A 20,576-nucleotide genomic window follows, 5' to 3' on the forward strand; every position below is an offset into this window, starting at 1 on the left:
CTGCGTGAATCAGGCCTTCATGGTCGATTTGCTGCAAAGAAACCACTACTAAAAGGACACCAATAAGAAGACGAGACTTGCTTGGGCCAAGAAACACAAGCAATGGACATTAGACCGTTGGAAATCTTTTAGACTTTTGGTTCCAACTGACGTGTTTTTGTGAGACGCAGAGTAGGTGAACAAACAATTTCCGTATGTGTGGTTCCCACCGTGAAGCATGGAGGAGGAGGTGTGATGGTGTGGGGGCCAACAAGTGCTCAGCATATGTGTAAACTCCTTCAAGACAGTTGGAAAAGCATTCCGCATGAAGCTGGTTGAGAGAATGCCAAGAGTGTGCAAAGCTGTCATCAAAACAAAGGGTGGCTACTTTGAAAAACTTTTTGGTTGCTACATGATTCCATGTGTTTTTTCATAGTTTTGATGTCATCACTATTATTCTACAATGTAAAAATGAAGAAAAACCTTTGAATGAGTAGGTGTGCACAAACTTTTGACTGGTACTGTATATCTTTTTTTCCCCATTAAAACAAAACAAAACAATGTGTGTGTGCTTTTTCTCCCACCTTCCAGGGCCCTCCAGGACCACCAGGGAAGTTAGGCACACCAGGGAAGAGTGGTCCTCAGGTAAGCCTCTATTTCATCTCCCTGTCCCCAGTGTTGTTTGTTTGTTTGAGTGTCTGTCTCCTCCCCTCTGTTAGCCAACCTGTTTCACCTCTCTCCTTATACATCCCCTCTACCTCTCTTCCCCTCTCCCCCCTCCATCCCCAGGCCTGCTAACCTAACATAGAAATACCAGATCTCAGATCTCTGCTCTGAAATAGAGTTCTGTGGGTATAGTGATGGAACTGGTCATATAAGCAAATAAGATATGTTGACTAGTCAAATCAAATCAATATTCCTTGGCTTACTGTGTGCATTCGTGTCTGCTGTTTAACGTGGTCTGTTATGACGGTTGCTGCCACTGCATCAGAGGTCCAAACAAACACACACTAATCACCACCCCAAGGAGGTAAAAGGGGCTCTGCTACTCAGACACACCACCCCACCCTTCGTATGCATTGCAGTCAGATTGACCCTAATAAGTGTAGGGCTGAGAGCGTTGACCTCGAACCCCCAGGCATAAACAGGAAAACTCACATAAAGAGACCTTTGAAAAGAATACCTATCTGACAGGATGCCTAACAAAACCTCTAAACACAGAGGTGGTAGAGATAGAGAGAGAGACTAGTTAATCCTGTGGTAATAACAATGTATTTAACTGTTTTGGATAACATACAATGATGTATAATGCCAATCTACCCACGGGACACATCAGAGACCTTCTGTTCTCATATCAAGGATACACTCTGCTCTCGCGAGTGAGATGAGATGGGGGTGCAGAAAGAGAGAAGGGGTGGGGGTATAAAAAGAGAGATGAATAAAGACAGACAACGAGAGAGAGATTGAAATAGAGACAGAGAGAGACCGGGAGAAATACTAGTTGACTTTGGTAATAACATACAATGATGTATAATGCCAGTCTACCAGTGGGCCACATCAGAGACCTTAACAAAAACACATTCACTTAATTGGGGCATCCAGAACTAGCTATATATACAGTGGGGAGAACAAGTATTTGATACACTGACAATTTTGCAGGTTTTCCTACTTACAAAGCATGTAGAGGTCTGTAATTTTTATCATAGGTACACTTCAACTGTGAGAGACGGAATCTAAAACAAAAATCCAGAAAATCACATTGTATGATTTTTAAGTAATTCATTTGCATTTTATTGCATGACATAAGTATTTGATACATCAGAAAAGCAGAACTGAATATTTGGTACAGAAACTTAGTTTGCAATTACAGAGATCATACGTTTCCTGTAGTTCTTGACCAGGTTTGCACACACTGCAGCAGGGATTTTGGCCCACTCCTCCATACAGACCTTCTCCAGATCCTTCAGGTTTCGGGGCTGTCGCTGGGCAATACGGACTTTCGGCTCCCTCCAAAGATTTTCTATTGGGTTCAGGTCTGGAGACTGGCTAGGCCACTCCAGACCTTGAGATGCTTCTTACGGAGCCACTCCTTAGTTGCCCTGGCTGTGTGTTTCGGGTCGTTGTCATGCTGGAAGACCCAGCCACGACCCATCTTCAATGCTCTTACTGAGGGAAGGAGGTGTTGGTCAAGATCTCGCGATACATGGCCCCATCCATCCTCCCCTCAATACGGTGCAGTCGTCCTGTCCCCTTTGCAGAAAAGCATCCCCAAAGAATGATGTTTCCACCTCCATGCTTCACGGTTGGATGGTGTTCTTGGGGTTGTACTCATCCTTCTATTCCTCCAAACACGGCGAGTGGAGTTTAGAGCAAAAAGCTCTATTTTGTCTCATCAGACCACATGACCTTCTCCCATTCCTCCTCTGGATCATCCAGATGGTCATTGGCAACTTCAGACGGGCCTGGACATGCGCTGGCTTGAGCAGGGGGACCTTGCGTGCGCTGCAGGATTTTAATCCATGACGGCGTAGTGTGTTACTAATGGTTTTCTTTGAGACTGTGTCCCAGCTCTCTTCAGGTCATTGACCAGGTCCTGCCGTGTAGTTCTGGGCTGATCCTCACATTCCTCATGATCATTGATGCCCCACGAGGTGAGATCTTGCATGGAGCCCCAGACCGGAGGGTGATTGACCGTCATTCTTGAACTTCTTCCATTTTCTAATAATTGTGCCAACAGTTGTTGCCTTCTCACCAAGCTGCTTGGCTATTGTCCTGTAGCCCATCCCAGCCTTGTACAGGTCTACAATTTATCCCTGATGTCCTTACACAGCTCTCTGTCTTGGCCATTGTGGAGAGGTTGGAGTCTGTTTGATTGAGTGTGTGGACAGGTGTCTTTTATACAGTAACGAGTTCAAACAGGTGCAGTTAATACAGGTAATGAGTGGAGAAAGGAGGCTTCTTAAAGAAAAAACTAACAGGTCTGTGAGAGCCGGAATTCTTACTGGTGGTAGGTGATCAAATACTTATGTCATGCAATAAAATGCTAATTAATTACTTAAAAATCATACAATGTGATTTTCTGGATTTTTGTTTTAGATTCCGTCTCTCACAGTTGAAGTGTACCTATGATAAAAATGACAGACCTCTACATGCTTTGTAAGTAGGAAAACCTGCAAAATCGGCAGTGTATCAAATACTTGTTCTCCCCACTGTATATATATATATAATAGGTCACACTCACCTCAGCCACTGTGGAGACAGCTGCTTGTCTCTCCTCTGATTCATTTTGCGTCTCTCGCAAGTCCATAAATGTCAATGTGTAAAATACACATAATAATAAACGTAATATGTTTATGAACATCATATCAACTTTGCACAGCATTATAACAACTGTGTCAGTCCTATCAAAGATGAGTACTCACATTTTGTGATACAGTGAAGTGGCACAGTGTTCCTTTCTTTCTACATCGAGTCTGTCAAGGTTCTGACAATTCTCCTACAGAAAAAATACATTTGGCATATTAGGATTGTGAGCATGTCCGTCCCAGAGAAAGCCACAATCGGCAATCTGTTCAGTGTTCTGGCTAACTGGGTGACAGTTGCTAGCTACATTTTCAAGTCAGCTCGCCAGCGAATTAACCTCTCTGGGATATGTGGGACGGTAGCGTCCTTTCTGGCAACATCCAGTGAAAATGCAGAGCGCCAAATTCAAATAAATTACTATAAAACATTTACTTTCATGAAATCACAACATTCAATATACCAAATTAAAGCTACACTTGTTATGAATCCAGCCAACGTGTCAGATTTCAAAAATGCTTTACGGCGAAAGCAAACAATGTTATTATCTGAGGATAGCACCGCCAGCCTAACAATCACAGACCATCATATTTCAACCCTCCCGGCGCGACACAAAACGCAGAAATAAAGATATAATTCATGCCTTACCTTTGATGAGCTTCTTCTGTTGGCACTCCAATATGTCCCATAAACATCAAAAATGGTCCTTTTGTTCGATTAATTCCGTCTATATATATATCCAAAATGTCCATTTATTTGGCGCGTTTGATCCAGAAAAACACCGGTTCCAACTTGCACAACGTGACTACAAAATATCTCAAAAGTTACCTGTAAGCTTTGTCCAAACTTTTCAAACTACTTTTGTAATACAACTTCAGTTATTTTTTTACGTAAATAATTGATAAAATTGAAGACGGGATGATCTGTGTTCAATACCGGAGGAAAACAATGTGTAGCATGCTTTCTGGTCACGCGCCTCTAACAAACAGTACACTTCACTGGAGCCTCATTCTGAACATGGCTACTTCTTCATTTCTCAAAGGAAAACCCTCAACCAATTTCTAAAGACTGACATCCAGTGGAAGCGATAGGAACTGCAGGAAGGTCCCTTAGAAATCTGGATTCCCAATGAAAACACATTGAATAGAGTGACCTAAAAAATAAATAAAAATCTGAATGGTTTGTCCTCGGGGTTTTGCCTGCCAAATAAGTTCTGTTATAGTCACAGACATGATTCAAACAGTTTTAGAAACTTCAGAGTGTTTTCTATCCAATACTATCCAATACTAATAATATGCATATATTAGCATCTGGGACTGAGTAGGAGGCAGTTTACGCTGGGCACGCTTTTCATCCAAACGTGAAAATGCTGCCCCCTATCCTAGAGAAGTTAACTTGACTTAAACTAACGTTACCTCTAAATGACAAGATAATGTATAATTTCTTAACGGTAGCTAGCTAGTTATATGAACTTTGGCGCTTGTGGAGTGGAAACATGTAATGTGCTAAACATGTGTATTCTAGCTAGCTAAGGTAGGTTGTTATCAAACGTTAACACTCACTGTAATTTCCATCTTGTTCAAGTATATTTGTGAACTCCATCTCTTTTGTTCTTCTGTGTTAGTGGAACACTTTCTTTTCGGCATAGTTAGTCTAATTCGTAACGACAATCCCTACCTTAGCTTTAGATAGCTAGCGGCGCCTTTTTTGCCTATATTTTGCGAGTGTCTTTATTTACAAACGTACGGGTGACGTAGCTCGAATTTTGCTGTCAACGAGTCACCACAACGACAAGCGGAAAGGTTGGACAATTAGATTTTCTAAAGTCAGTCAAACTTCCTCAGCGCATCTGACTGTGAGCTAGCAAACGCAAAGGACAGAGGCAAAATGCTTGCTGATCCAGCTTACAGTATCATGCATTTTACTGTTGTGATCAAGACACAGACAGCCATAGTGTATACAGTGTGTGTGTGTGTGTGCATCTGTGTGTTAGGTAACTCTTTGTGTGTGTGTGAGAGAGAGAGAGAGAGACGTGAGGGAAACACCTCTTACTTCCATAGCAGAAAGTCCTCTTTGTCTGCATCTAATTAAGGGCATTTTAACCCCACCAGCCCTCTCACCTTGTCTGTGGTAGCAGGGCACGTCAGTTTCAGCCAGATACATTCAGCATGTAGCAAAACTGCCACCTGTAATCCATCTCATATAGAGAAGGTGCACCTTATCGAGGCCAAGGGTGGCTGAAGTGTGGTTCAGAGAGAGAAACGGGGATATACACAGACATCCCTCGCCCCCTCAGACAGCCAACACTGATCTACACCAGGCACCACAGAGGAGAGAGGAAGGGAGCGGGCAGGCTTAAGCTAATTTATATGTTCCCCTCAAACACTGCTGTCTGACCACTCTCTCCCTTGCTGGTTGACATTGCGCTTCAAACAAAACAGGCATCCACAGAAATCCTATACAGTAAATTCCTCACCACATTGCTCACGCTCGTGCACACTCACCTGCTCACATCTATGCAGGCAGACACGTACGCACCACACACACAGCTCTGTTAATATTGTGCAGAAGACATGACCCTCACAGGGAGAAATATAAAGAGTTTTATACAGGGCTCTGAAGCACAGTAAGGCTGCCTCTGTGGGCTTACGTTTCACACCTGCACATATAAAAGCTGCCTCTTAACTCCCCCCTAAAACAAATGCCTTTCCAGTCTCTCGCCGCTCGCCACATGTGCATACTGCAGAACACACTCAACACCACCCTCAGGCCAGATGGAGGAATGGTTTCCATTTGAAAGATAAGCTCTTGTTGTTGATTGCTGAAATAATCAATCGGTAACCCAATTTTACACTGCAGGTTTAGCATTCCTCACTTTAGATAGTTGTTGTTAATTTCTAGGTTAGTCAACGACACTCTGAAATACCATAGTAGAATACTACTAGAGCTGTTGCAGTGACCATATGACCATCACTCCGGCAGTCATGTGCCATGATCGCAGTAAAATTTCACGTGACTGTTGAGTCACAGTAATCTTCTCTTATGCACTCTTTGTTTTGTTCGTACCCAATTTGCTAATGACAATCAGGCCCTAATGGCCTGGTACTCAGGGCTCTATTGTTCCTCTAACCACTCTGACATCAATGAAAATGCGATCTTAAATCACATCAAACACATCATCAAAACAGTATGCTGCTTTTAAAGCTCACCTCACTGCGATGATCAGTTTGAAGAAAGAAGTTCAACAGCAGGTTGAAACTGAGTGCAAAACATGGTCATTGTGGATGTTGTTTCAAACACAACGAAATGGACAGCGCTTTCTAAGGTGAGGATTAATTCAAAAACATGCATATGCATAGGCCCGAAAAAACCATGTGCCATTATACAATACATATGACATATTACGCATGGCAGAAAAACATAAAACAAAACTGATTTAAGATGTCTTTTGTACAAAATTGGTCTAGACTATACTCCACAATTAAACAAATTTGAGTAATTGCCTTTGAGTGTGGACTGTATTCATTTGCATATGCTACGCTCCAAAATGTATATCCAGGAGTCTGGGAGAAAATGTACACTGCATTTGGAAAATATTTAGACCCCTTCCCTTTTTCCACGTTTTGTTACGTTACAGCTTTATTCTAAAATGGATGAAATATGTTTTTCCACATCAATCTACACACAATACCCCATAATGACAAAGTGAAAACAGGTTTTTAGACATTTTTGCAAATTTATTACAAATAAAAAACTGAAAAACCTACATAGGTATTCAGACCCTTTGCTATGAGACTGGAAATTGAGCTCTGCATCCTGTTTCTATTGACCATTCTTGAGAGGTTTCTACAACTTGATTGGAGTCCACCTGTGGTAAATTCAATTGATTGGACATGTTTTGGAAAAACACACACCTGTCTATATAAGGTCCCACAGTTGACAGTGCATGTCAGAGCAAAAACCAAGCCATGAGGTCGTAGAGCTCCGAGACAGGATTGTGTCGATGCACAGATCTGGGGAAGGGTACCAAAACATTTCTGCAGCATTGAAGGTCCCCAAGAACACAGTGGCCTCCATCATTCTTAAATGGAAGAAGTTTGGAACCACCAAGAGTCTTCCTAGAGCTGGTCGCCCGGCCAAACTGAGCAATCGGGGGAGAAGGGTCTTGGTCAGGGAGGTGACTCAATACTTTCCGAATGCACTGTATCAATCAACAGCTTGAACAAATTCCTTTACAGGCTTGGGCCCAGGTAACAGTCAACTTCTGGTTAGTGCAATTTGGATAAGTTCAAAATCTGTATATGTGCAATATCCTCCTGACAATTGTATACTCCGGTTTAGTGCGCACAGTTAGTGCAGAACCAAACCATTACATTTTTGTCAGGGGTCAATTGTACTATATGTACATGTAGGATAGGCTTGAAACTGGAGAGGGTACCAAGTAGGCATTTGGATATTTAGCATGTATTCCACTGAGCTGAGAGTTGAGGCTGTTTTGGTCACAGAATTGTGAAAGATCTACTTGTAACGGTTTTAAAGGTCTCTGTAATCCCAATTTTTAAAATGGGTATGGACAACTCTCATGTGGAACATGACTGTAATATTCTCCAAGCTATTAAAAACAACTCCATGTTCCTTCTCCAAGTCTGACATTTGTGCAGTCCCCAATGGGGCTAACGTGTTTCATGGCACAAGGGCATCCAGTTGGCAGGACTGGTGAAATCAGAGACGCAGTCTTTTAACGTCTTTATTGATTTGTGCTGAACCCTGATGAGACCAGTTAAAGTAAGCCAGGCAAAGCGTTTGAGCGTTTTACGTTTTTGATACTACAATTATGCTGTTTATAACTGTATGTTGTGTTGGTGTAGTTATATCTATGGTTTCTATGGTAATTCAAGTTTTAATGTCACGTGCGCAGACACAGTGACCTGCCTTTCTTACAAGCTCTAAACCCAACAATGCAGTAATCAATATCAATGTAGTACTAAAAAATAACACAAGGTTGAACAAAAACACACGAGAAATAAAACTAAATAATAAGAAGAGCACGAGAAGTCAGTAAGCTGCTGTGTATATATAGGGTCGGTTCCAACACCATAGTTTCAATGTACAGGGATACTGGAGTGATAGAGGTAGACACAGTGCATTCGGAAAATATTCAGACCCCTTGACCTTTTCCACATTTTGTTACGTTACAGCCTTATTCTAAAATTGATTTTTTATTTTTTATTCCCTCATCAATCTACACACTATACCCCATAATGAGAAAGCAAGAACGTTTTTAAAAAATACATTTTTACATAAGTATTCACTTTTACAGAAGTATTCAGACCCTTTACTCAGTACTTTGTTGAAGCACCTTTGGCAGTGATTACAGCCTTGAATCCTCTTGGGTATGACACTACATTTACCTTTGTTTCATCTGGCTGTGAACACATTGGACAATAGTGCAATATTGCATACAGAGTTTTTAAGGAGACATACAAAACAGGTCTGCTGAAACTCTTGTGGCCTTCTTGGATATATCTGGGCACCCTACTCTGCACTGGGGCATTATCTGAGCAGACACCTGCTTACTGTTGCTTTCATCCTTCCACTTGACATTGTGCGCTATATATTTTTGGACTGCTGCCAAACTTGAACTCTTGGATTGACTCTTTTTGACTCTCCCGTGTCCCGGTGTAGCTCTTGCCACCCTCCCTGCTTTCCATCGACCTGTACTGGAAACTACATTCCTCCAAGGTGCTTCTCTCCTGGCTATCATACTGGTAACACAGCCTCCATTGCATTGCTGATGGAACCTAGCCTTCAATTGTATTGAGTAAGTCACTGCGCTCTCCTTGCTGTTGTTATGCTGGTGAGTTTTGTGCCTTGGTTGTGTTTTGTGGGTCCTAGTACTGGCTGGTTTCGAGTCTGTGGTTGGGTTCTAGCTTGCTGCCCATGACTGTAGTGATCCTACAAACTGTGTGATTCAATCTAACTGACTTTCACACTGTGTGGGTTGATTAACTTTTAGCTGATTCTTTGACAACCTATTTTATTTGTGTGGATTTTAACAGAATTGTTCCAAAATGAGTCTACCACTTTCTGCCACACGGGGAAACTGACTTTTTCAAGATTGGCAGCAACCCCGTTCAGAGACTATGGTGAATGTTCCATCCCATGTAGGAGCTGCACCTATTTCGCACAGTTCTCTGGATAATATTGGCCAGCCAAATTTCCAATGTGGAAACTGTCAGCTTATTGAGGAATTATATGTCTGAGCTGGACGTCCAGAAGCAAATTGAGACATTGCAGAGCATCCTGGATAGGTCCCCCTCTAAGACCTTTTCCTTTTCTACTCCTTAGCCTGGTCGTTGTGCCACTGCCTCGCCACAATATTGCCACTCTCTGACTGACTGGCCAGAGCTGCCCTGCAGAGACCCCTCCCTAGTGAAGTCACCTCTCCCCTCCCATCTCACCTGCCCCCCCCCCCCCTCATAAAGCAAGGACGCTTTATGAGGAGCTGGCGGATGCCACGGTTATCGATCCTGCATCCCATTGGAGGCACGTCACACACCGTAAGCCCAGCGCAAGGCAGCGGTCTTAGGTGAATGGGGCTGAAATGGCTTGGGGGGATCCCACCCTGCTGACCAAGAGTTTCGCCCACCTGCTTCCAGAGATTCCTGCTCCTTCATCCTCTACCCTGACTCCAGCCCAGGGGTCTCTACCACATATACTACAGCCGGCTCTGGTGTACAGGACATTACAAGGCTGCTTCTGACCTTTCTACGACAGATGCCGGGAGCTGATGCTGTCGTAGTCCATGTGGGGTCAAACAACATCAGGAGGGCTAGCTTGGAACATCTGAAAATGGATTTTAAAGAACTGATTTTAGCATTGAATGAGTCCAAAATGTGGCCAATTATTTCCGACCCAGTACCATTCAGCAGGCTACTGGCATTGCACATCTGGCTAAAAGATTACTGTAGCTCTGTTGGCATCACTTTTATAGATAACCTTTGTTCAGATTGTCAGTCATCCTACCAGGGTAGTTACAAAATGCACAGGAAGGAAATCATCAACATGTACTGATCACATCTTTACTAATGCTGCAGAAATGTGCTTTAAAGCAGTATCCAAATCCATTGGATGTAGTGATCACAATATAGTAGGCATATCTAGGAACACCAAAGTTCCAAAGGCTGGGCTTAATATAGTGTATAAGAGGTCATGCAAGAAGTTTTGTAGTGATTCTAATGTTGATGTAAAGAATATTTGCTGGTCTGTGGTGTGTAATGAGGATCAGCCAGACACTGCAGAGTGAGTGTGGAAGAGGTAAAAAAATGATTGTTGTCTATCAACAATGACAAGCCTCTGAGGTCTTACAATCTGGATGGAAATTTACTGAGGATAATAGCAGATGATATTGCCACTCCTATTTGCCATATCTTCAATTTAAGCCTACTAGAAAATGTGTGCCTTCAGGCCTGGAGGGAAGCAAAAGTCATTCCGCTACCCAAGAAAAGTAAAGCCCCCTTTACTGGCTCAAATAGCCCACCAATCAGCCTGTTACCAACTCTCAGTAAACTTCTGGAAAACATGCTGTTTGAACAGATACAATTGAGCAAGTTGAGGTCACTAAGCTGCTTGGAGTAACCCTGGTTTTAAACTGTCATGGTTAAAACATATTGATACAATAGTAGCTAAGATTGGGACAAGTCTGTCCATAATGAAGTGCTGCTCTGCCTTCTTAGCAACACTATCAACAAGGCAGGTCCTACAGGCCCTAGTTTTGTCACACCTAGCCTACTGTTCAATAGTGTGGTCAGGTGCCACAAAGAGGGTCTTTGGAAAATTGCATTTGGCTCAGAACAGGGCAGCAGGGCTGGCCCTAATTACAAGTACATAGAGCGCTAACGTTGATGATATGCATGTCAATCTCTCATGGCTCAAAGTGGAAGAGAGATTTACTTCATCGCTGCTCGTTTTTGTAGACCAGCTGAATATAGCGAGACTTCTGGTACTTGTTCCTGTTCTCAGCCGTAGCCTCAGGGTTGTCTGCGATAGCCCTGTGTGCAGTAGCCCTGTCCTTTATTTTAGTGCCAACCTCAGTGTTATCCCAAGCAACTAACCTTGACTGTGGGACAACATCGCCGACGCATTTCCTAATGAAGCCGGTGACGGAGGTGGTTAGCTTGTCGATGTTATCGGCACGGTCTCAAAACATATTCCTTTATAGTTACATTTGATTTGATTTGATTTAATATTCCAATCACCGCTAGCGAAGCAGTCCTGTAGCATAATCTCTGATTCTGATTACCATTTGTCAACAGAACGAGTCACGGGTATGTCCTGTTTGAGCTTCTGCTTGTAAACTGGAAGCAGGAGTATGGAGTCATGATCTGATTTGCTGAATGGGGGATGAGGGAGGGCCGTGTATGCTTGCTTGTGGGTAGAGTAACAGTGGTGTAGGACTTTATCGCCCTTAGGGGCAAAGGAGACGTGTTGATGGAAGTTGGGCATCACTTGTCCTAATGACGCCAAATTAAAATTAAAACAGCCCCCGGGTCCAGGTTTTCCTGCTTGTTTATAGCTTCGTACAGTTCGTTAAGTGCCAGCTTGTTATTTTTCTTGTACTGTGGTGGAATGTATACAACATTCACAATAACAGCTGAAAACTCACTTGGGAGGTAGAATATTGCAGTTACGAGAGTTCCGTTGGTATCAAATCCATGATCGGAGGTCATCATCTTATTATAAAGTGTTATTGGCCAATAAAATGCAGGGAAGAAGTAGCCAGTTTTCCCTTCACCCTCTCCTGCCTCTGTAACACATGTGTTTCCTCTTGGATACCACGAAAATTGGGTCAGAATTACAGAAAGAGTCCTGGGCAGATGACTCAAAGTTGAAGCCAGAATTTAGGTAACTAACTGCCGATCTGATGTTCAAAAGTTATTGCTGGTTCTATGAAATTATAGCCGATACATTTTGTCAAAATAAAGTAAAAATAAACTGCAAAAGTATAACAAAATAGAATAGTTTGGTCGGAGCCATCATTTTTTGTTAGTAATTCTTGTTTCTTCTTGTTAATTGTTGTTACTATATACTGAACAAAAATATAAACGCAACATGCAACAATTTCAATGATTTTACTGAGTTACAGTCAATCAGTCAATTGAATTAAATTCATTAGGCCCTAATCTATGGATTTCACATGACTGGACAGGGGTGCAGCAATAGATGGGCCCGGGAGGGCATAAGCCCACCCACTTGGGAGCCAGGCCCAGCCAATCAGAAAGAGCCCTTTTGTGAGGAAAAACTCAGTCACAGACTCCTCAGTTTCATCAGCTGTTCGGGTGGCTGGTCATAGACGATCCCGCAGGTGATGAAGCCAAATGTGGAGGTTCTGAGCTGGAGGGGGTTACACGTGGTCTGCGATTCTGAGGCCGTTTGAACTTACTGCCAAATTCCCGTACACCACATTAACATTAAATTCTGCGGCAACATCTCTGGTAGACCTTCCTGCTGTCAGAATGCCAATTGCACACTCCCTTAAAACTTGAGACATCTGTGGCATTGTGTTGTGTGTCAAAACTGCAAATTTTAGAGTGGCCTTTTATTGTCCCCAGCAGAAGGTGCATCTGTCTAAGGATTTCGGAGATCTTTTTATTTCAGCTCATGAGACATGGGACCAACACTTTACATGATCAGTATATTTGAGGTATTGTTGTTATTATTATAATATCCAAAATTGTATACTGGCGTTCTTATATTTTCCCTCTTTATAGGGTAAGAATACCACATGATTTATTTAGCTCTACAAGCTGGTGGATTTTGGCTTTAGAGAATGATTTTATGAAGCATGGCTTTAAAGCATTTTGGACCCTTGTCTCTCTCTCTGTGTGTGTGTTTGCCTGTATGTGTGTGTGTGTGTTTGTTGGTGTATTACGGTGGCGTGAGAGGGCAGAGGGGGCAAATGCAGTGAAAACTATTCCTGAGCCTCCAGAGGGTAAATTACACCTCTGGTCTAACGACAGTGGGCTCTGTAATTAAAACGGTGCCTTGGATCCTGTACACATACACACACATACACACACACACACACGTCTGGTGTTAGTAATGGCGCTTCCCCTTGTAGTGGGGAGTGCTTTTTTGGCACCAGTTCATACAGAATTACTTTTATATTGGCCATATACAGTACATTCAAACTGTCTTTACAATATGTTGTATCAATTTAAACCATCTTTACTGCTTGCCCTATTAAAATATGACAGCCTGAAATATGTGCTATATTCTATACATTGTTTGGGTATCGGAAACAAGAAGGACGTTAGTCTTTCACATTTAAAAACCAACTAAATGTATTTTACATTGAGGTTGAAAATATATACCGTGTGGTATTGTAAAAGGCCTACAGCTGAAGTAGAGGGCACTAGTAATATTTTTATACCTGAACGGTAGGTAGACACTCCCAGAACTTGAAACATTTGGACCTATTTGAACACTTTAAGTTTGTCCAGTTTTAGAGCAAGTGCTAATCTCAGGGAGTAGGTTTCATTGTTACCAAAGTTCCCACCGTTGACGCCCTGGCTCCCAGTTCAGAGGTTGCGGTTTTCAGTCTCGTATCCCAGTAGCCTCTAGCTAGCTGCGTGCCCCGCCCTGGAATTGTCCTAATTTGACACCTGCCATGTGAGATGAGAGACAATAAGATGGCATGCATACAGTACAATACCAACTGCAAGTCTCATGTGCCAATGGCTAGAACCAATGGTGCCAACTAATACTACCAAAACTGAGTTGAACTGCTGGCCTATTTGAGGCATGTAATTCAACATTTGAAGGCTACACCACCCTTTCTGTAACAAGCCTCTAGCTAAAGAAAGGGCCTACCGACAGCAGCTAGACAATGACTCTGCATTGTGTGCGTGTGTGTGTGTGCGTGTGAGTGTGTGTGTGCGGCAAAAATTAGTGGGCTCTGAATTATATCAAGTAGCAGACCTAGCTAGGCCACACACCCTTAGTGACTTGAAATCTCTTGCTTGTATAAGAAAAGGGCACTGAGGCTCTCCCTGGAGGAATCAGAGATGGGATTTATGAGGTGTCTGAGAGAATAGAAAGAGGGGGGGGTGTAGTATTATGTTTTCATTAGTCTCTCATGTCTGTATTTAAACTTTGGCAAATGGGCTTTCATGAATTATCAATTCCAGCCCAAACAAAATTAATTTCCCTTCATGGGACAAAGAATGACTTGACGTGACTTTGGGGTGTGTGCTGGTCTAGTACTCTGAATCAATAACGTGTTCGCTGAATCGTCTTACTGTACCTCACCCCAGCGAAAGTCACTGACCCCACTCTGGAACCGGTTGTGACTCTTTTTCCGGCCACTACTCTGACACAATTGACCTTTGACCCCACGTGGAGGGAGGGCTCGGGGTCAAGCGAAAAAAGTGTCTCAGTCAGAAGTTGGGGACCCCTCAAAGGCCCACAACCATATGGATAGAGAGAGGAAGTGTGTGTGTGTGTGTCACATGTCGACAGCACAGAGAGGGGCATGTGCTGTTCGGGCAGTTTAGAGTATTGATTGGGGACTTATTTGTGGAGGAATGTAACTGTTATTCTAGGTGATTTGGGATGTTTTACTTGTGCTTCCCATGACTGTGTTTTAGTATTTTTTGTGTATAAAGGATGTATTTGTGTTGTATTGTTCAGGGCACAAGTCTCATTATGTCATCCCTGGTAAAATAAAGGTGCAAAAATAAATAATACATAAAGAGTAGTTATCAAATGGAGTCAGTCCTCCAGGGGTGGATTATGTCACTTTTACTGCCGGATTTCAGAATTTAAAAAGCTAACGTCTGTTTCCCATAAGATAGGGAGAAACTGGATCCCATTATCAATTTGCTACTGTATAGATACAAATGTTTGATTCCAACAATAGCCTGTAGACCAGGTATTCCCAAACGGGAGTACGGGTACACACAACAGTCCATTTATATTGTCCAAAAACTCATTTGGGTGAGTTTTTTTTCTCCTCGCCTGGTTAGCCTTGTTTCATTGCCAAAAAATACAATTAAACCATCTATTGTTCAGCGAAATGACAACACAATGTCATACAGGTAGCCTCGTCAAATAATTAACATCCAATCACATTAACCGTTACTCTCTCGCGGGAATTCCACTAACGATCCGTATGTAGCCAAGCGTACCCGCTGCTCATTCCGTTTGCTCGAAAAAGGATAAATGGTTGAAAAGACACATACTGCTATTACCAGCAGTACTACACCTGCACCTGTCGACGACACAAGTTGTTCTTCTTCCACGAGCACATCCTTTGCTAGCATCAGTAATTCTACATTTGTTGTTGGCCCAGCTAGCATGGACACTGACAGTTGTGAAGAGTTATAAGAGCTCTCTGTCACTTTCCACGAGCCGGGTTGTGTTAAAAACTCACTCATTCTTATGTTTAATAAATGTATCGTATAGTGTGTGGCAGGCTTACAATGATGGGAAAAAAACTTTTGAGAGTGCACTGACCCTTTGCTAGAGAGGGTACGCAGCTAGAGTTTAAATGTTTGAAGGGGTACGGGACTATAAAAAGTTTGGGAACCACTGCTGTAGACTAAAATGTGAACCAATGGACAAAATTAAATGTACACCAATCCATCTGTGTGTGTGTTTCTGCATGTTTCTATTTGTGTTTGTGTCTGTATGCAAACAAGCTACCATTTTTGCCCTGGGGAGACTACAGACTGGGGGGCAATACGGGTGGCGGTTAGAGGAGAATGGGGTGTGGGAAAACCAAATGCATGTGCTAGAACCCCTTCATTTTACATCCATTTTCCATAATCTTCCCCCTTTACCTAATCCCCCAACGTACACACATGCTCAATCATATACAGTTGAAGTCAGAAGTTCACATACACTTAGGTTGGAGTCATTAAAATGTGTTTTTCAACCACTCCTCAAATGTCTTGTTAACAAACTATAGTTTTGGCAACTCGGGTTAGGACATCTACTTTGTGCATGACACAATTAATTTTTCCAACAATTGTTTACAGACAGATTATTTAACCTATAATTCACTGTATCACAATTCCAGTGGGTCAGAAGTTTACATACACTAAATTGACTGTGCCTTTAAACAGCTTGAACAATTCCAGAAAATTATGTCATGGCTTTAGGAGCTTCTGATAGGCTAATTGACATAATTTGAGTGAATTGGAGGTGTACCTGTGGATTTATTTCAAGGCCTACCTTCAAACTCAGTGCCTCTTTGCTTGACATCATGGGAAAATCAAAAGAAATCAGACAAGACCTCAGAAACAATTGTAGACCACAAGTCTGGTTGATCCTTGGGAGCAATTTCCAAATGCCTGAAGGTACCACGTTCATCTGTACAAATAATAGTACACAAGTATAAACACCATGGGACCACGCAGCCGTCATACCGCTCAGGAAGGAGAGGCGTTTCGTCTCCTAGAGATGAACATACTTTGGTGCGAAAAGTGCAAATCAATCCCAGAACAACAGCAAAGGACCTTGTAAAGATGCTGGAGGAAACAGGTACAAAAGTATCTATATCCACAGTAAAACGAGCCCTATATTGACATATCCTGAAAGGCCATTCAGCAAGGAAGAAGCCACTGCTCCAAAACTGCCATAAAAAAGCCAGACTACGGTTTGCAATTGCACATGGGGACAAAGATTGTACTTTTTGGAGAAATGTCCTCTGGTCTGATGAAACAAAAATATTACTGTTTGGCCATAATGACCATTGTTATGTTTGGAGGAAAAAGGGGGATGCTTGCAATCCGAAGAACACCATCCCAACCGTGAAGCACGGGGGTGGCAACATCATTTTGTGGGGGTGCTTTGCTGCAGGAGGGAAGAAAAATGTGGATATATTGGAGCAACATCTCAAGACATCAGTCAGGAAGTTAAAGCTTGGTCGCAAATGCGTCTTCCAAATGGACAATGACCCCAAGCATACGTACAAAGTTGTGGCAAAATGGCTTAAGGACAACTAGGTCAAGGTATTGGAGTGGCCATCACAAAGCCCTGACCTCAATCCTATAGAACATGTGTGGGCAGAATTGAAAAAGCGTGTGCGAGCAAGGAGGCCTACAAACCTGACTCAGTTACACCAGCTCTGTCAGGAGGAATGGGTCAAAATTCACCCAACTTATTGTGGGAAGCTTGTGGAAGGTTACCCAAACCGTTTGACCCAAGTTAAACAATTTAAAGGCAATGCTACCAAATACTAATTGAATATGTGTAAAATTCTGACCCACTGGGAATGTGATGAAAGAAAGAAAAGCTAAAATAAATCATTCTCTCTACTATTATTCTGACATTTCACATTCTTAAAATAAAGTGGTGATCCTAACTGATCTAAGACAGGGAGTTTTTACTCAGATTAAATATCAGGAATTGTGAAAAACTGAGTTTAAATGTATTTGGCGAAGGCCTATGCTATCTTTCGACTTCAACTGTAGGATATGGGTGTAAAAGATTTGACATTCTCCAGACTACCCACGGCCTCTGCTTATGCCAATATAAAGATTGTCATTCTGATCAACATTTGATTGTGTTTTGTCTCTGATAGGGTGGACCCGGTCCCCATGGAAAACCTGGCCATCCAGGTCCACCTGGGCTTAAGGTATGTCCCACACACACACAATTTTTGTTTGTTTGTACATTTTAGTAATTTAGCAGAAACTTACAGTTAGTGCATTCAAGCTAGTTGGGACAACTACATATCACAGTCATAGTAATTGTATTTTTCCTCAATAAATTAGCTATCAGCAAAGTCCGAGCTAGTAAGATGACATTTTTTGGGCATGACAACATTTTAGCTAATGTTAGCTAACGAGTGAAACAGTGTCCGAGACAGTCCAAAATAAGTGTCAGACTTAGCTAGCTAAGGTAGCTAGCTAGGTAACCTAAACATCGACAAAAAATGTACATTTTTAGTTATATTCCGCGACAACACTTCAGTGAGCTAGCATAGCGAGCATGGTAACGATACTAACGTTAATTAACTAACATTACCACAGACAGAGATATTAGCACAGAAAATGGCTCGCTGGCTAACAGTCGTTAGCTAACGCTCCAGCTAACATTAGCTAGCTACCTTTTATGATAGGACAACCTATTTAACCTGAATGACCATGAAATCCATAATTTGTAATGTTTGTTACTTGCCGTTTTCAGTCAGCCAAAACACCTTTAGTCTGTCAAAATAACATTAGCCATTTTCCACTCAGTCAGTCACTCAGTAGCACTAGAACTAGAAGACTTTCTCACGTTCTGGTGGACTTCATGCGCTGGTGGCGGGAGAATTAACCCGTTGGCTGGGTCAAATATTCATAGCCCAACCTTAATAACCCTCCACCAACAACCCAACCTTGCTGTACTTACAGAAAACAACCCAACTATTGACCCAATGCCTGCAACCTAGCAATTGGGTCATCCAAACAATCTAAAAAATTTTAGAGTGTCATTTACATCTCAAAGCTATGCATGCAAGAAGCCTTGACCTGTCTGGTGCACATATATTTCGCTGTCCTCAGATTGATTGAAGGCTTCAATCTGTATTTTTGTCTTGTAACTGATTGCTTCTAGAAAGAGAGAAGGAACAACACATGATCAAGATGAGCTAGCTACTAGTTTAAAGCAATGAAAGATCTAATTGTTACAAATAATGAATGTATGGACTATGTTTGAGAATAATACATGCATTTGTTTACCTTATTACTCTTGAAGACGATGCACTAATTTATCACTCAAAAAGTGTTATGAGTGAATGCACCACAAACTGATGAGCTTGGAGTGCACTATGGTGTTGAATGCTGAGCCGTAGTCAATGAACAGCATTAAATAGGTGTTCCTCTCCTCCAGGTGGGAAAGAGCACTGTGGAGTGCAATAGAGATAGAATCATCTGTAGATCTGTCGGGGCGTATGTGAATTAGATTGGGTCCAGGGTGTCTGGGATGATTGTGTTGATATGAGCCATGACCAGCCTTTCAAAGCATTTCATGGCTACAGATGTGAGTGCTACAGGGTGATAGTCATTTAGACAGGTTACCTTGGTATTCTTGGGCGCAGGGACTATGGTGGTCTGCTTGAAACATTTAGGTATTACAGTCTGGGAGAGGTTGAAAATGTCAGTGGAGACACTTCCCAGCTGGTCATCGCATGCTCTGAATACACGTTCTGGTAATCTGTTTGTGAGTAAGACCTGTTTAAAGGTCTTACTCACATCGACTACGGAGAGCATGATCACACAGTCGTCTGGAACAGCTGGTGCTCTCATGCATGGTTCAGTGTTGCTTGCCTCGAAGCGAGCATAGAAGGCATTTAGCTCGTCTGGTTGGCTTGCGTCACTGCACAGCTCGCAGCTGGTTTTCCCTTTGTAATCCATGATAGTTTGCAAGCCCGCCACATCCGAGGAGCATCAGAACCGGTGTAGTAGGATTCCATCTTGGTCCTCTATTGACGCCTTATGTTTTTGATGGTTCATCGGAGGGCGTAGTGAGATTTCTTTTAAGCATCCGAATTAGTGTCCAGCTCCTTGAAAGTGGCAGCTCTAGCCTTTAGAAACTCAAATTTGAAACTTATGTGCCTAGGAAAAGACCGTTGTGAACAGAGTGCAAATGTCTTTGTACTTCATAATTACAATGGAGAGAGATAAAGAGAGCGATGTTGTAACTAAGATTGTGTCTATTAAAACTGAGCACAAATGGACAAAAAGTGGAGAAAAGCATTTCACCTCTATCCAGCACCAGCGGGAGGAAAGCACCACTCACTGGTCTGATCCCAGCACTGTGTTGCTTGCTACGGGCAGGAGCAGGCCTTTGACATGGGCAGGAGCAGGCCTTTGACATGGGCAGGAGCAGGCCTTTGACATGGGCAGGAGCAGGCCTTTGACATGGGNATGGGCAGGAGCAGGCCTTTGACATGGGCAGGAGCAGGCCTTTGACATGGGCAGGAGCAGGCCTTTGACATGGGCAGGAGCAGGCCTTTGACATGTGCAGGAGCAGGCCTGCGAGCTGTGGGTGAGAGAATGCCATGCTACTTACTAGATATTGTTTCCATTCCCTTTTCGTTAAGTTTAGAATTGTAAACTAATAGAAAACAGAAGTGAATAACTAATTGCGAGCACTGCTCCAGTTTTATTTAACCCGGCAAGTCAGTTAAAAACAAATTCTTATTTACAATGACAGCCTACTGGGGACCAGTGGGTTAACTGCCTTGTTCAGGGGAAAAACAAAATATTTTTTACCTTGTCAGCTCAGGGATTCAATCCAGCAAC

General features: G+C 42.5%; 1 protein-coding gene across 1 annotated transcript in view; it reads left to right on the forward strand.

The window, feature by feature from the left end:
• The window catches only part of LOC111961212 (collagen alpha-1(XXVII) chain B-like), a 210,349-nt gene that overhangs the window by 18,228 nt on the left and 171,545 nt on the right, over window positions 1-20,576 (forward strand). The window contains 2 exon segments of the mRNA XM_023983294.2: window positions 571-624; window positions 17,867-17,920. Of these exon segments, the coding sequence (XP_023839062.1) occupies window positions 571-624; window positions 17,867-17,920 (108 nt within the window).

The sequence above is a fragment of the Salvelinus sp. IW2-2015 genome, linkage group LG4q.1:29 (assembly GCF_002910315.2).
Source record: "Salvelinus sp. IW2-2015 linkage group LG4q.1:29, ASM291031v2, whole genome shotgun sequence".
Taxonomy (NCBI): Eukaryota; Metazoa; Chordata; class Actinopteri; order Salmoniformes; family Salmonidae; genus Salvelinus; species Salvelinus sp. IW2-2015.